This window comes from Cervus elaphus, chromosome 12 (assembly GCF_910594005.1).
Source record: "Cervus elaphus chromosome 12, mCerEla1.1, whole genome shotgun sequence".
NCBI lineage: Eukaryota > Metazoa > Chordata > Mammalia > Artiodactyla > Cervidae > Cervus > Cervus elaphus.
The window spans coordinates 86,411,640-86,426,167 of NC_057826.1; the positions used below are offsets into that span (position 1 = coordinate 86,411,640).

The window sequence follows — 14,528 nt, forward strand, 5'->3', positions numbered from 1 at the left end:
CCCAGTCCTCCTCAATAAAAGGCAATAAAACCTAGGGACATCTATTGCCCAATTTGGAGAAGGCAACGGCACCCCACTCCAGCTCTTGCCTGGAAAATCCCATGGACGGAGGAGCCTGGTCGGACACGACTGAGTGACTTCACTTTCACTTTTCACTTTCATGCATTGGAGAAGGAAATGGCAACCCACTCCAGTGTTCTTGCTCGGAGAATCCCAGGGACGGGGGAGCCTGGTGGGCTGCCATCTATGGGATCGCACAGAGTCGGACATGACTGAAGTGACTTAGCATTGCCCAATTGGCCATACATCTTGATCAATATATTTGCTACTGATTTCCATGGACTTCCTCAAAATTCCATTAACTGGCTTGTAAGACCCTCCTCTTTCCTCATCCAGAAAGCCATGTCTCTCTCAACATCCCTTCTGCATCACTGTCAAAGTCTATGAAGGATCTGAGATGTTACCCAATTTGTAAGACAATAAGTTAGCTTGCCCTGTTTCCCGGATGCTGACGGAAGACACAAGACTCCTGGTTCAGAGACGACAGGTTTCTAGTACTCAGGGCATTGCTGGCAGCCTGTCTGCGTTGGTTTTCTTGTGGTGCAAAGAGTGACAAGTAACAACTTCACACCCAGTAGGGTGCTTTATAGGAGCAGAATCCCAAGCTTAGGGAACCCAAATCTTTTGTAATGGGTAGTAAAATGCCTGTCCTTTGCACCAGAGGGAGACACTACCTCTAAGGCTCTTGGTTATCGTATATCCTTGAAGAAAGAGTCTGGAATACAGGCAGTCTGTGCCTTTGCTGCCAAGATTCTTAGAGAGTCCCATGGAGAATTATCTCCCCACACTACAAGTTTTCTCATTTGGTCCCTACGTGATAGAGGATATCATTCTCATGTTATGTATGAGAAAACCACAGCCCAGAGGAAACACATGAAAAGTTCAGAGAGAGTGGAAAATGGTGAAGCCAGGATTCAAACATCAAAGCTTTCCAGTTCTCTCCAAAACCAGCCCAAATTCCTCAGCAACTGCAGTTCAGACATAAGGCTTGACAGAGAAGGTGGCAAAATCTCTCATTCAGAGACAGGTTTTTTTTTTTTTAATTTTTTCATTTATTTTTATTAGTTGGAGGCTAATTACTTTACAATATTGTAGTGGGTTTTGTCATACATTGACATGAATCAGCCATGGATTTACATGTGTTCCCCATCCTGATCCCCCCTCCCGCCTCCCTCTCCATCCCATCCCTCTGGGTCTTCCCAGTGCACCAGCCCTGAGCACTTGCCTTAGGTTTGCGTGGCTCTTCTCACCCCAACCATGACAAATTCCAGAACAGACTCACCTCAAAGGCCTTTGGCTTCTCCTGGTCACTTGGGAGCCCACCCCTGAGGCTTAGAAACTGTCCCGGGGATGTTTGATGACATCGCCTGCTTAGGCTAGGGCCAGGCCGGCCAGAGCCCTCCCCGAGTGGAGGACCCCTGGGAATCTCCAACCTCAGACTCGGATAGAATGGGATCCCAAATATGCAGACTAATTCCTCAGTTTAAAAATTCTTGTGTGGTTCAAGCTGGTTCTTCTCCTTGCAAGTCGTGGCAGGGACACCCCTCAGCACAGCCAGGGCCTGGCAGAGACCCGGGCTGTGCGCCCAGATGGGGCCAAGGGGCCCAAGGGTCAGACCTCAGCCCCGGAGCCCCAGAGCGCGGAGAGCCTGGGGGCCAGCCGAGGCCTGTCACCAAGGCGCCACTCGGCTTTCTGGGGATCTGATGTGGTTTTTGACGTGTATTGACATTATATGTTGGGCAGCACAAAGCTGGGGATTCTTGAAAGAGTCAAAAGAGCTGTCATGAGGGCCAGGAACAGCAAGCATCGTCACTCCATGGGTGGAGAGGGGAGGGAAGAGGGAACGGGGTGGGGGTGGGGTTGCCATTTCCAAAGCATCTGCTTCCAGTACACATGCTCGGGAAGCACCAAAATGCTGCCCATTTTAGACAGTTTAAGCAGCTTAGCCAACATTCTATGGCCAATGGAGATTTTTACCCCCCTTCTCTACAAAAACTCCTGAATAGATGCTAAGGAAAGCACAGCTTGGGCTGCATGCATGTACGCAGTGTTGTTTATATGTGTGTTTTTCTAGGCATTCCTAAAGCTCCGTTTTGTTCATTGCTCAAAGATGAGAACTAGAAAGTGAAACTATGATAAATAAACATTCCCAATTAAGGTGCTGGTTCAAGCAAAACTGACCCCCAAAAGCTGGCAATAAACATAGTATTTTAAAAATTCAACAAATGCTAAGTGGGACTATAAGCAGGTCCTATTCTAACCGCTTCACAAATAGAAACCCACTTAATTTCATCTTCCTAACCATCCTAAAAGGTGTCCATTCTAACAAATGAGGAAACTGAGGCACAGAGTCCTTAAATAACTTATCTGAAGTCACTTAGCTGGAGGCAGAGCTGGGCCTGGAGCCCCAGGAGTTGCCTTTAAAGCTTGGGTGCTCAGTCAAGTTCAGAAGTGCCACCATTCTTTCGCAGGATGGGGGGGTGGGAGTGGGTAGGTAGGAACACCAGCTCTGGAACCAGAGATCTTGATGGGAATTTTCCATCTGATACTTACTAGCTGTGTGACCTTGGGCAACTTGCTTAACTTCCCTGAGCCTCATCTATAAATCAGGGATAAGGATTAAATGAGATAATACAAAGTGCCTAGTATACAACACTCAGATGGTAAAGAATCTGCCTGCAACGCGGAGACCTGGGTTTGACCCCTGGGGGGGTGGGGAAGATCCCCTGAAGAAGGGAATGGCAACCCACTCCAGTATTCCTGCCTGGAGAATTCCATGGACAGAGGAACCTGGAGGGCTAGAGTCCATGGGGTCGCAAAGAGTCAGATATGACTGAGTGACTAACATTTTAGTATATGTTAATAACAAGTCCCTTCATTGATGAAAACTGGTAAGGTACTGCTAAACAAAGTAAGGGTTCTGCTACTAGCAATTGTCCCAGCTCCTCTCAGCAGATCCAATGTGAAAGTCCACCCTAGGGCTTCCCTGGGTGGCTCAGTGGTAAAGAATCCACTTGCCAATGCAGGAGACACAGATTCGATCCCTGGTCCAGGAAGAACCCACATGCTTTGGAGCAACCGAGCCCGTGCCTTACAACTACTGAGCCTGTGCTCTAGAGTCTGTGCTCCGCAAGAAGAGAAGCCAGTGCAATGAGAAGCCAGCACGCCACAAAGAAGAATAGCCCCTGCTCACTGCGACTAGAGAAAAGCCGGCACAGCAAAAAAGTCCCAGCACAACCCAAGATAAATAAATATATACCATTTTTAATAAAGAAAGTCCACCTTAGATTTTGGGGTGGGCAGCAAGGGATCTCTAGAACCCCTGGGCTCCTCCAGAAGGCATCATCAAGACATCTGGTTTAGACCTTTCATTTTTGAAGGGAAATTAAAGCCCAGGGAGGGGCCTTTCCTAGCACCATTCAGCCAGGTCTCCCACAGTGCCCCCAGGGAGTCAAGGAGGTCACGTTAAAAACCATCTGTATCCTCTGCTCAGCCCATGAGCTCCTGGTCTCACACTCAGAAATTCTAGGCATTTCATCTACACCCCACTAGCCTCGCTATGACCTGCGTTGAAAACAGCAAGGCTGCAAGGCTATTTCAACGCACAGTCCTGGTGGCAGTCAGCCTTGACTGGACACCCCTTTTCCCAGTATCCTCCACCAAGCCCCCAGTCAGGCCAAGGTGACACACAGCTTCCTCGGTTATCCAGGCTGCCAGAAGTCAGCAAAACCCTCAATCTCAGGGTGGAGAATTATAAAACTTTGTCTTCATTTGCCTTTTATTAAAAAGCACAGGGAACACAACAAGGAGAATGTTCTTAATGCCACAGAACCACATACTGGAAAATGGTTAAAATTGCAGTTTCTGTTATGCGTATTTTACCACAATAATAACACTAACCACAAAAACACAGGGAAGATGAAGAAGTTCTAGGGAGGGTTGGTAGTGATGATTGTGCAACAGTGCAAATGTACTTAATGCCACTGCACTGTACACTTCAAAATAGTTCAACTGGTCAATTTTACACCATATAGGTTCTTTTCTTTAACCACAATTAAAAACAAACACAACCAAAAAAATGATCTTTACCACTAACCTTCTTGCCTCTCCTCTGCTTTGGTCAGACCAATGCAGGTTTCACAGAAGCCTTTGCAGCATCTCTGACAGGTCAGCTCTGAAAGGAGCCCCAGGTCAAGGGTTTGGCCTCCACTGGCCATTGCCTTGCTGTGTGACCCTGGTTAGCAGCCTGACCTCTCTGAGCTTCAGTTCTATGACAGTAATGGAACTAGATTCCCTCTAAGGGTCCTCCCACGCTGGACATTTTCCAAGTCTGTGTTCTAAATCATTAAAGGGATGCCTACCCCTCCCAAATCAGGAATTCTTGTTACCACAGTGCCAAGAGGGTAAAATAAGACTATAGGACTGGGGCTTGAGGCTAGTGGAGAAGATGAAGGTTCTTAGAGGCCTAGAAGAAGACAGCTGGGGTTGTCATGGAGACGCATGGTACTAATAAACACACCCCCCTCTGGATGCCTACTCATTCCTGTAGAGTTTATAAAACACGCCCACATCTAGTACTCCCATGACCCTTTCACTCCACAAACATCCAGAAAGCCCATCCTCTGTGTCCGGCACTGGGCTAGACCAGGGACATAAGACATCTCTGGCTTCCAGGAGACTCCCAGGGAGGAGAGAGGGGACAGCAGCGTGGTCAGATCTTGCATTGGGCAGGCCAGGGCATGGTCAGGAGTAGGGGACAGTTTGGGCAAAGGCCTAGCGGGGAGAGAGAGGTCTGGAGTGTGGCGTTTGAAGGTACTTGGCCAAGAAGACTCAGGGCAGGGCTAGGTCCTCTCAGAGGCAGCTCTGTATCCTGAAAACACAGGCAGCCATTGGAGAGGTCACCATCACATGGAGGAGGTTCACTGTCAGATTTGGGTGCAGGGGCTTCCCTGGTGGCTCATTGGTAAAGAATCCACCTGCCGATGCAGGAGATGTGGATTCGACCTCTGATCGGGGAAAACCCACATGCTGTGAGACAACTAAGCAGGTGCCCCACAGCTACGGAGCCTGTGCCCCGGAGCCCGGGAGCCACACGCCCCAGAGCCCACGCTCCGCTACAAGAGGAGCTACTGAAACGACAAGCCTGTGCGCTGCAACCAGAGAGTAGCCCCTGCTCCCCGCAACTGGAGAAAAGCCTGAGCAGCAATGAAGACCCAGCACAGCCACAAATAAATCAATCAATTATTTTTTAAAAAAAGATCTGGGTGCAGACCATGACCATGGGTGAAGAATGGATTGAAAGGGGCGGGAGAGGGAAGGAGGCCTATTCCAGAGGCCACGGCAGATGTTGGTGGAGGCCCTGGCATCCTGGACTGTGGACGTCCAAGTGGGTCACTGACTATTCCTGCTGTGGAAAGTGAGGTTCTCCCAGGTCAGCTGACTGCCCCAAGCCAGGAGTGAGTTAGGAGATCTGAATTTGAGACCTCGTACATGCTGAGACCCTAACTCCAGCTTTCCTCAGCAACCTGAGCTACTTTCGAGGCCTCAAGGCATTGGCTGAGAGCTTAACACAGGCCAGTTGTGAGTGCCTAACAGGTATTAATTCATGTAATCCTCCTGACAACCCTAGGATGGAAATACTCTTGTAATTCCGATGAGGAAACTCAGGCACAGAGAGGTTAAGTAACACGCCTCAGATCACTTTATGTGGTAAGTGGCAGAGTCTGGATTAGAACAAGGCAGTTACAGTCAAAGACAGCCAGAACAATGAAGCCCTCTGAAACGTGTGGGATGGAAGCTTCCGGAACAGGTAGTGGGAAGGGATGGGGGAATTCCCAGAAGTGAACAGAGGTGTGTGCACACCCTCTGGAGTGATGAGGGAATCTGTGTCCACACACTGAGGAAGCAGCCAGATCAGGCGTTCTGAGACCTGGGGTTCAGCCTCAGTTCTGCCCTGAACTTGCTGTGTGACCTTGGGCTCCTCATCGCCCTCTCTGAGCCTTGCGTTTTCTCACCTGAAGCCTGAACACAAGATCTCCCGGACCCCTCGCCCTTCCAGCTGTACTTCTCTGGCTCATAGATCCATCCTTCCACACCCTCACCCCCAGACACTTCCAGAGACTAAGGCAGGGAAGGGGCAGGGCATGGGGGTGGGCTGTGACACAGAGGAGCAAAGGAGGGACTAACCCCTCTCCCCAAATCAGGCCAACAGCAGGAAATCCATCCACCTCCTTCCCCATCCTCGGCCTGGGCCTGGGGGCAGTAAACCCCACCCACCGCACTTCCCAGCGCCTGCAGGGACCGGCTCCCACCACACTCTCTAGAGACAGGGCCTTGTTTAGAAAGTGTCTTCTGGAGCCTGAGTCACCAATCCCTGGGTGGTCTGGGGGAAACCACAACGTTTCTGCCGGCACCATGACTGGGAAAGGGGGAGGATGGAGGTCCTGCTGCCACTTGTGACCTCAGCAACTCAGCCTGTCCTGTCTGGGACTCGGTTTCCCCCTGTGAACCGAGGGACCCCCACGAAGAAAGGCAGCCAGTCAGCCTCTCCGCAACACTTGAGGCCATCCAAGGACCTCAAGGAGGTTCTCAGCCTGGGCAGAGGGCAGGCCTGGGCGCAAGACTGCTGCAAGGTTCAGGCCCCTGGGTCCCCAGAGCTCAGCCCTCCAGACTCAAGGACGGTCCCCAGGGGGCAGGCCCACTCCAGCAAAGCCAGTCACAACCAGGACAAGAGAGGATGTCGGACAGGACGCCCAGCCCACATCTGAGACAGAGATGTGTCCTGTCCCCCAGGGAGCTTGGGCAAAAGACAGTATTCCCATAAGCATCCATTTCTCCATCTGGAAAGGGGAACTAGCTGAGAACATGCTTGCGGAGGTTATCGCTTCACGCGTAGTAAGGACTCACGAACAGCTCGTGTCAGTAATCACTGACTTGAAAAGGAGACAGATACAGTGACTCCGAACCCATCCTCCCAACACAGCGCAGCTCTGCTCCCCGCACCCCAGGAGGACCAAGGCCTGGACAGCGGGGACAGCAGACGATGGGGGGACCCCTGGGAAGCCCGGGTCTGGGGTGGCAGAGTGGAGTGAAAGGGACTGGGCTGGCTGACCTGGGTCTGAGACAGAATTAGAGGGGTGGGAAAGGAGACCACTGGCATAGAACTTTGGGAAACGGAGTAAAAATAGTGTAGTTCTTGGAGGACGTGGTGGCCATGATTCCCACCTCCGGGCATTCACACTCTTGTGTAGCAACACCCCCCCAACACACACACCCACCGCCCACACACACACTGTAGCAAGAATGGCTTGTGTGACCAACAGAACATGGCAGAAGTGATGGAATGACGCTTCCGAGATAAGGTTAGGAAAGACAGCAGCCTCATACTTGGTCTCTCTTTTGGATCAGTTGCTCTCGGGCAAGCCACGTCATGAGTAGCCCAATGGAGAGGCCTACGTGGTGAGGAACTAAGGCCTCCAGCCAACAGCCACGTGAGCAGGCTTGGAAGTGGGTCCTCCAGGCCCAGTTAAGCCTCAGATGACTGCAGCCCTGGCCGACAGTTCAATTGCAGCCTCGAGAGACCCTGAATCAGAACCAGCCAGCTAAGCTGCTCCTGCATTCCTGAGCACAGAGACCGTGTGATAATAAATGGTAGTTGTTTCAAGCTGCCAAGTTTTAGGATAATTTATTACGCAGCAATAGATAATACACAGGACTTCTCAGAGCATTTAATAGGCTAATGTAAATCTCCAAGAAAGAAGATATACAATGTAACATTCCCCTTAGATATTTGGCCAAGAAGGCCTTCTTTTTTTGAGTTTTCTCAAGAGAGGAAACTGATTCAATATGGCTCTGGTCCTACAATTAGATGTAACTTCTAACCTTGGTCTGTTTCATGAGCTAGTCATTTACCCTTCCAGAACCTTTAACTTTTTCCCTTTTATAGAGTAGAAAGAAACCACCTGCCTTTGCATCAGTCATGACTACAGCCCCAGATGGGCAGGTTCTGACCTACTTGGTGAGGGATCAGAGGGTAGCTTATTTAGGTTCTAAAAGGGAGTTTCACCTTGGGGCTCCGGGGGCTTCTACAAGGCCATTAAGTGGGTCCAACACCCACCATCTCAGTCTTTCTTCCACAGGTCATTTCCCCGAAGTGGTGAGAATTAGTCTTCCAGTTTGCAGACAGCTCAGAGATGGGAGGTATGGACCCATGTCTTTCCCAACAGACTGAGAGCTGGCATAGGCCAGAGCATGACCCTCCCCCATCATATTGGAAGAGCTTACCCAGGATGGATGGGCCACAAACTCCTCCTCCTCCCCCCTGAATCCTGTGGACACCCCACAGCCATGGGAGGGAAGGAACAATAGAACCTTCTCTGGTCTTAAGAACAAACATAGGTCTGTCCTTCCTTTTCAATGTAATTCCCTCTAACCGCTAAAAGATTGAAATCAAGTTTCAAGATGCCTGACCAGTCAGAAACCCATGGAAACCCTGCACATCCCTCTTTGTTAAAAAGAAGACAGTTTAAAAAAAAAAAAAAACTATAATGCGAATACTTTATTATCAACGAGTGACTGGTATTAGCTTTTTGTCTGGGCATTAATATTTCAAAAACCATACACCAAACCCAGGCTTTTCCACCTAGCTCTGCTGTATCATTTTCTTTAAAGAAAAAAAAAACATAAAGAGGAAGGAGGAAGAGAAAGAAAATATATCTGTATTATAAGCCAAAGTGCGTCTTTCTTGTTTTGTCCATATACACACATTGCACCATACATAAATAATTACATTGTAAAAATGACTCCATAATTACAAGTATAATATATATTTCCATATAATATATAAAACTTTATATTAAATCTAGGTAGATGATATCTGAGGGGGAGGGGTGGGTTCGTCCGTGGGGGCTGTGTCTCTGGGCACGGGACCCCCCGGCGGCGGGGCAGGTGGCGGGGGCGCTATCTGTGGTTGTTGAGAAGGATTTCCAGCCAGCAGGGGCAGGAGGTGATGAACTGCCGGGAGTAGCAGGGCCCCCAGCCCTTGGCGAAGCTGATGCGGACGCTGTTGGGGTCGTAGGGGCCGTCGGCGGCGTCGGGCTCGGGGCCGTGTTGGAGCAGGCCGGAGCGCTCGAAGTCGAACACCTTGATGGAGTAGCCGGGAGGCACCTTGCGGACCACCAGGGCGCGGCCGCCGGGCGCGTCCAGCGTCGGGGAGTTGACGAAGATGGGGTGCTCGCCGCGGTTGTAGGCCCACACGCCGTCAGGCTCCTTGCTGAGCAGGATGCCGAAGCCGATCTTGCTGCGCGTGCGCCGCACCGACTCGCTGCGCTGCTCCAGGTTGAGCTGGCCCAGGCAGAAGCCGCTGCCCTGAGGTAGGTCGTAGAAGATGCTGACGGCCTGGTCGTACACCGCGTACAGGCGGCCCACCCGCGTCCGGTGCTCCCAGTAGGCCACGCTGCACCAGTGGCTCGGCTTGGTGGCGTCCGGAGACATGCTGGCGTCTGCGGGGCAAGCAGAGGACACGCAGGTGTTATTCCCGGGCAGCGGAGGCGGGATGTCTGCCTGGCCCGGGGAGAAGGGGCAGGCGGGTGGCGTTTCTAGCACCCCACAGACATGGGGAGCATCTCCTGCGGGCCAGGCTGTCCTCAAACTCGACCCGCAGGCCCCCTCGCCCAGCCCCACCCACAAACACACACAGAGGCGGGGGCGCCTTTGTGCCAGCTGCCATGGGCACCCAAACACGAGCCACACCCGGCTCCTGCCCATATGTTTTACAAGCCAGCGGAAGAGGGCCGCACACCACACACCCATGAGAGGGCTGAACGGTGAGCACCTGCATTGTTCTGGGGGCTGTGCCCTGCACTCCTCACTCCACACGGGGCTCTCTGGGTCCTCCCGACACCGCGAGGAGGCCACCTTCTCACTCTACAGATGAGGATCTGAGACTGAGATCTGAGAGCTGGTGGGTGGCAGCACCAGGATTTGAACCCAGTCAGTCCAAGCCTCAACTTGAACAGAGTGGGGTGAGGTGCAAGTTAGTCGCTCAGTCATTTCTGACTCCTTGCGACCCCATGGACTATAGCCCGCCAGGCTTCTCTGTCCATATGATTCTCCAGGCAAGAATACTGGAGTAGGTTGCTAGTCCCTTCTCCAAGGGATCTTCCTGACCCAGGACTTGAACCCAGGTTTCCTGCATTGTAGGTGGATCCTTTACTGTGTGAGCTACCAGGGTGAGGCAATGGAGGGGTGTAAATCACCCTTTGGAGGGGACTCAGGCATCAGAAGGCAGGATAGGGTGGGGTGGGGGCCACCCAGTATCTCTTGCAGCTGGGAATCACGGCTGCTGAGTGCTGACGGCTCCCAGCCTCGGCCTTGAGCGTGATGCAGTCTCCCAGCAACCCCCACCCTCAGCCCCTCAGGCTGGCTCCCTTGGCAGCAAGTGCAGGTTTTCACCAGAACTGCGGCCGCTTCTGTGAGGCAGAGAAATGAAGGGTCTCTAAGTGGGAAAGGAGATCGCTCCTCAAGGGCTCCAGTTTCCCAGCTGCTCCCCTCCAGACCCCACTTTCCCCAGTGACAGCAAAGATGTGGCCTGGATGAAGAATGGCATCCCTTTTCACTCCAGGTGGGAGCACCTCTATGCGTCTGTGTGAATTTAACAATTGCCTGAAACCAGGTATAGGCAAGGGACCCATCTTGAAGGGCAGCCCCCTCCTCACTGCCCTCAGGCGTGGCCGGCCTGAGATTCTGAAGCATTTTGACGCCTGGGCTCTCCTTTGAGCGCACGGCTCTGAGAAGCAGACTGCCCGGTGGGGTGATGTGTTCCCAGTCAGGCCCCTGGCTGGGGCTTTGGCAGAGGGAGGTCTGCTGCAGGCCTGATGAGGACACAGTGAGGCTCTTTATGGCTCAGCTTCTCCCAGAGAAACAGATCAAAGTCCAGTCAAACCTGAGGGAGAAAGCACTGCCAACAACTTCATTCAGGAGCCTGGGTGAGGTCAGCTCTGCCTGCCTTCAGTCCAGTCCCACCTAGAAGCCCCAGAGCAGCAGGGTGACAGAGCTCCTGACATTGCCTTATTTTCTGGGAGGCCCACCTAGCAGGACACTGCACCTGAGGGGCTTCCTGTTGGGCTGCTTGCTCTGCTGTGGCCTGTGGCTGGGCACAGTCTCAAAGGACGTGCCCCTAGCTCTCTGCGTGGCATTAAGGTCCCAGCCACAGAGCCCCAGGCTAGCCCCTGAGGGTGTATATTTTGTCTCATGGTCCCTATGCAGGCCCCTTATGGTTCTAGCTGTGGTCAGAGTGGGGGAAATAGGTCCTGCTCCCTGCTCTCAGCTGACCTGCCGCTCAGCCAATGGGCACTAGGCCAGTCCCAGCAGGTGGGCAGCCAGGAGTACCCCACGCCCTTGTCCCTTTCTCCATCCATCCATCTGGCACTGGTCTGAGAGCTCTGAAGACGCAGGGGAGCGGCACCGTCCCAGCCTGGCTGTGAAGCTCCAAAACCAATCCTCTCATTAAATGAGAACTCCGTTAGTGCACTAGGCACAGAGGTGTGGAGGCAGAGAGGTTGTGCCTGGAGAATGCTGGGTGATGACAGGCAACAGGCCTCTCTGAGTGCCCTCCATAAGCCAGGTGACTTCTTCACAACGGCCTTGGTGTACCTGTTACCAGCCTTGTTCACAGGTGTGGAAACTGAGGCCCCGGGAGGTGCCAGAACCGGCCAAGGGCACACACTCAGGAGTGCTGAGGCTGGCATCAGTGCCAGGCCACACTCTCGAGGGGAGCTCTCCTCCACACTCCAGACAAGTGCCCCACCTTCTCAGAGCCTCAGTTTCCCCAGCTGTAACTGTGACAGCTCTCGTGGTCTGTGAGTCCTAGAAGTGCTTACCCACAAGCTGATGAGTCACAAAGGTCTTCATCCCCTGAAGACTGACACAGTCCTGCTGAGGGAGGGAGCACTGCTGTCCCGCCTCTACAGATAAGCACAGAGGGGCCACCCTAGTCATAAAGGGGCAGCTCTGCCCCAGGGTGTAGCCACGCAGTTGTAAAAGGTTAAGAAGCAGTTTAACAGAGAGCAGAGTAATGGGACCCTGGGGGTGGGGCACTTCCTCCCTCCCAGCTCCTAAAAGGCTTTTAATTCAAGGCCAAGTGGGCCTTCCTGTCCCCCTCCTCTCAGTACCTCCAACCCCAGCCAAGCCCTCATCATCTAACCACCCCCCCAACCCCGATCAACACCTGCGTCCCTGGTCTTGTCCCAGTCACTGCTCCGAACGAACGGGGGATGGAACCTTCTGCCTGGGGATAAACCACCCACTCCCTGAGCTGCCCTGGGGCCCAGCCTGCCCCAGCTGTGGTGCTCAGGGACACCGCCTAGTCCAGGCCTCACCTCCTGTGGCCTCTGGATGAGCAGTAACACCTCATCAAGCCTGGGCTCTGGGCCAGGTCTTCCAAATTCCAAGGGACGGACTGCCGCCTCTGAGAAGCCCTCTCTGACCTGTCCTCCTGTGTACCTAGAGCCTCAAAGGCAGCCTCGCCCTTGGCCTGAGAAGGTGTCTGCGCTGTTGGTCAGTGTCCCTGGCTGGCCTCGACTCTCAAAGAGGACTGGGTGGGTCTTAGTCCTCTCTGCATCCATCCCAAGTCTGCATGTATCCCCAGGGTGCTCTTGGAACACCTTGCAGGGGAAGGAGGAAGGAAATAGAATATATGCCAACTGTCAGCACACTGCCGTCACCCTACCCCTCACTGGAATCCTTCCCAGTAGGTGGGGCTAATGGCCTCAGGCCTGAAGGGTGCTGGGCAAGGTCTAGGGTCTCAGGTCTGATCCTGAGACAGCAGCCCAGCAGGTGAGCCCGTCACCATGCCTGAGGCCTCCTCATCCCCACCTAGCTCTCAGGGTCTCTGGGCTCCAGAGCTTGAGGGTCCCCGGGCACCATTTCATCCAGGGAGCCCCAATACTCTGGAATTTCACAAACCAATACACTGTTTAATGGGGGGTGGGGGGGTGGGAATATCACAAGGTTACCACAATTTTATTTTGTCACATACAGACTGATTAAAAACCCCAAGACCATCTACTGTCACCAGCATGAAAGAAAGTGTAATTTGATTCTCAAAAAAGAGAGTATTTTAAAAATCAGAAAACTTAAAAATACATTTACATTGTAAGAAATGTTCTTGTTTCTCTCACCATAGACCAGTGAAAACTCAGTCCTGAGACTGGCCTGTGGGAACCATCAATTGAGTCCAGTGTCCTTGTGCCCCAAAGGATACCAGGTGACTTGCCCAAGGATATATAGCAGTGGCTGGCAGAAGTGGGACAGGAACTAGAGACCCCAGAATTCTAACCTAATGCTTGTCCCGTGATCCAAAAGGTTTCCGAGTGAGACAGACCTAGCTCTCACCACTGACTAGATATGTGGCCGTGAACAAGTCACTGAATGTCCCCAAGCTTCAATCTCCCCATCTGTAAAATGGACTTGTTCATAATTGAGTACCTCAATTACACAGTCCCTCTTTGAACTTTCTGGCAACTCCAGCAGCAGATCAATTTGGAGCAGAAAGAAGCAGCTGTTTATCTGTTCCCATGCTGGCCTTAACTCTTCCAAGGCCAGGGCGCCTTACCGGTGTTAGGGGTCATGACCCAGGATCACCACCATGGGAGGTTACAATGGGACAATGGACAGCAATAGCCTTTGCAAATTGTAAAGCACTTCACCAATGTTAAGGTTTAGCTCCCAGCCTGGTACCTGAAGTGCAGAGAGGTGCTCATTAAGTGAAGAAATCAAAGCGAAGCGATGAATAGCTGAACATGAGGGACACAGATGAGTGCTCCTGTGGCTGTGTTTACACACACACGTGTATTCAGATCTAATGCTGTGTGTTCACAAGCTGACAACGCTCTCTGCGAGTGAGCAGGCAGGCACCCCCAAACCCAGGGTCCCCTCTCCACTCTGCACAGACGCAGAGCCCCCCTCCACCCACCATGCCTCTCTCATCTGCAGCCTGGGCTGCCTCTCAGGATGCGAGGGGACAGCCTCTTGCAGAAGATCTTTTTCTTCTCATGGCTCCAAAGCTGTGGTCCCGCCATCAGCCTAATTAGGAACCAGCTCCTTAATTGCAAATAAATACCGGGGAGTCAGACCCGAGTGAACAACATCAAAGATGACCGCTCTCTGACCGAAACTCCTGCTCGCTACCCCCTGCTCAGGGCCTGGCCTAGTTCCCAGCCAGACTCTGGGTCCCGGCTGGAAGGGTTCCGGGGGGAGGGGGAGAGGAGAGGCGCGGTCTGGCGTGATGTCTGGGGCAGATTTTGAGGAGCAGCACCAGACCAGGGGTCAGGAGTCCTGCAGCCAGGTGTCCTGTCTCCTGGCCCCCATCCGCAGGTTCTCTCTCTTCTCCCGGCCTCAGTCTTCCCCTCTGAACAGTGAGCTCTACGCTTCTGTGACTTCATGAATGTTCACAGCAGCTCTACCTGTAA

General features: G+C 52.7%; 1 protein-coding gene across 1 annotated transcript in view; it reads right to left on the minus strand.

Moving 5' to 3' along the window:
- Positions 1–7,728: 7,728 nt before the first annotated feature.
- SMAD6 (SMAD family member 6) overlaps positions 7,729–14,528 on the minus strand; it is a 76,342-nt gene continuing 69,542 nt past the window's right edge. Inside the window, exon 4 of the mRNA XM_043919843.1 lies at positions 7,729–9,560. Within this exon, the coding sequence (XP_043775778.1) occupies positions 9,019–9,560 (542 nt within the window). The 3' untranslated portion in view covers positions 7,729–9,018. The remainder of the gene's footprint in view (positions 9,561–14,528) is intronic.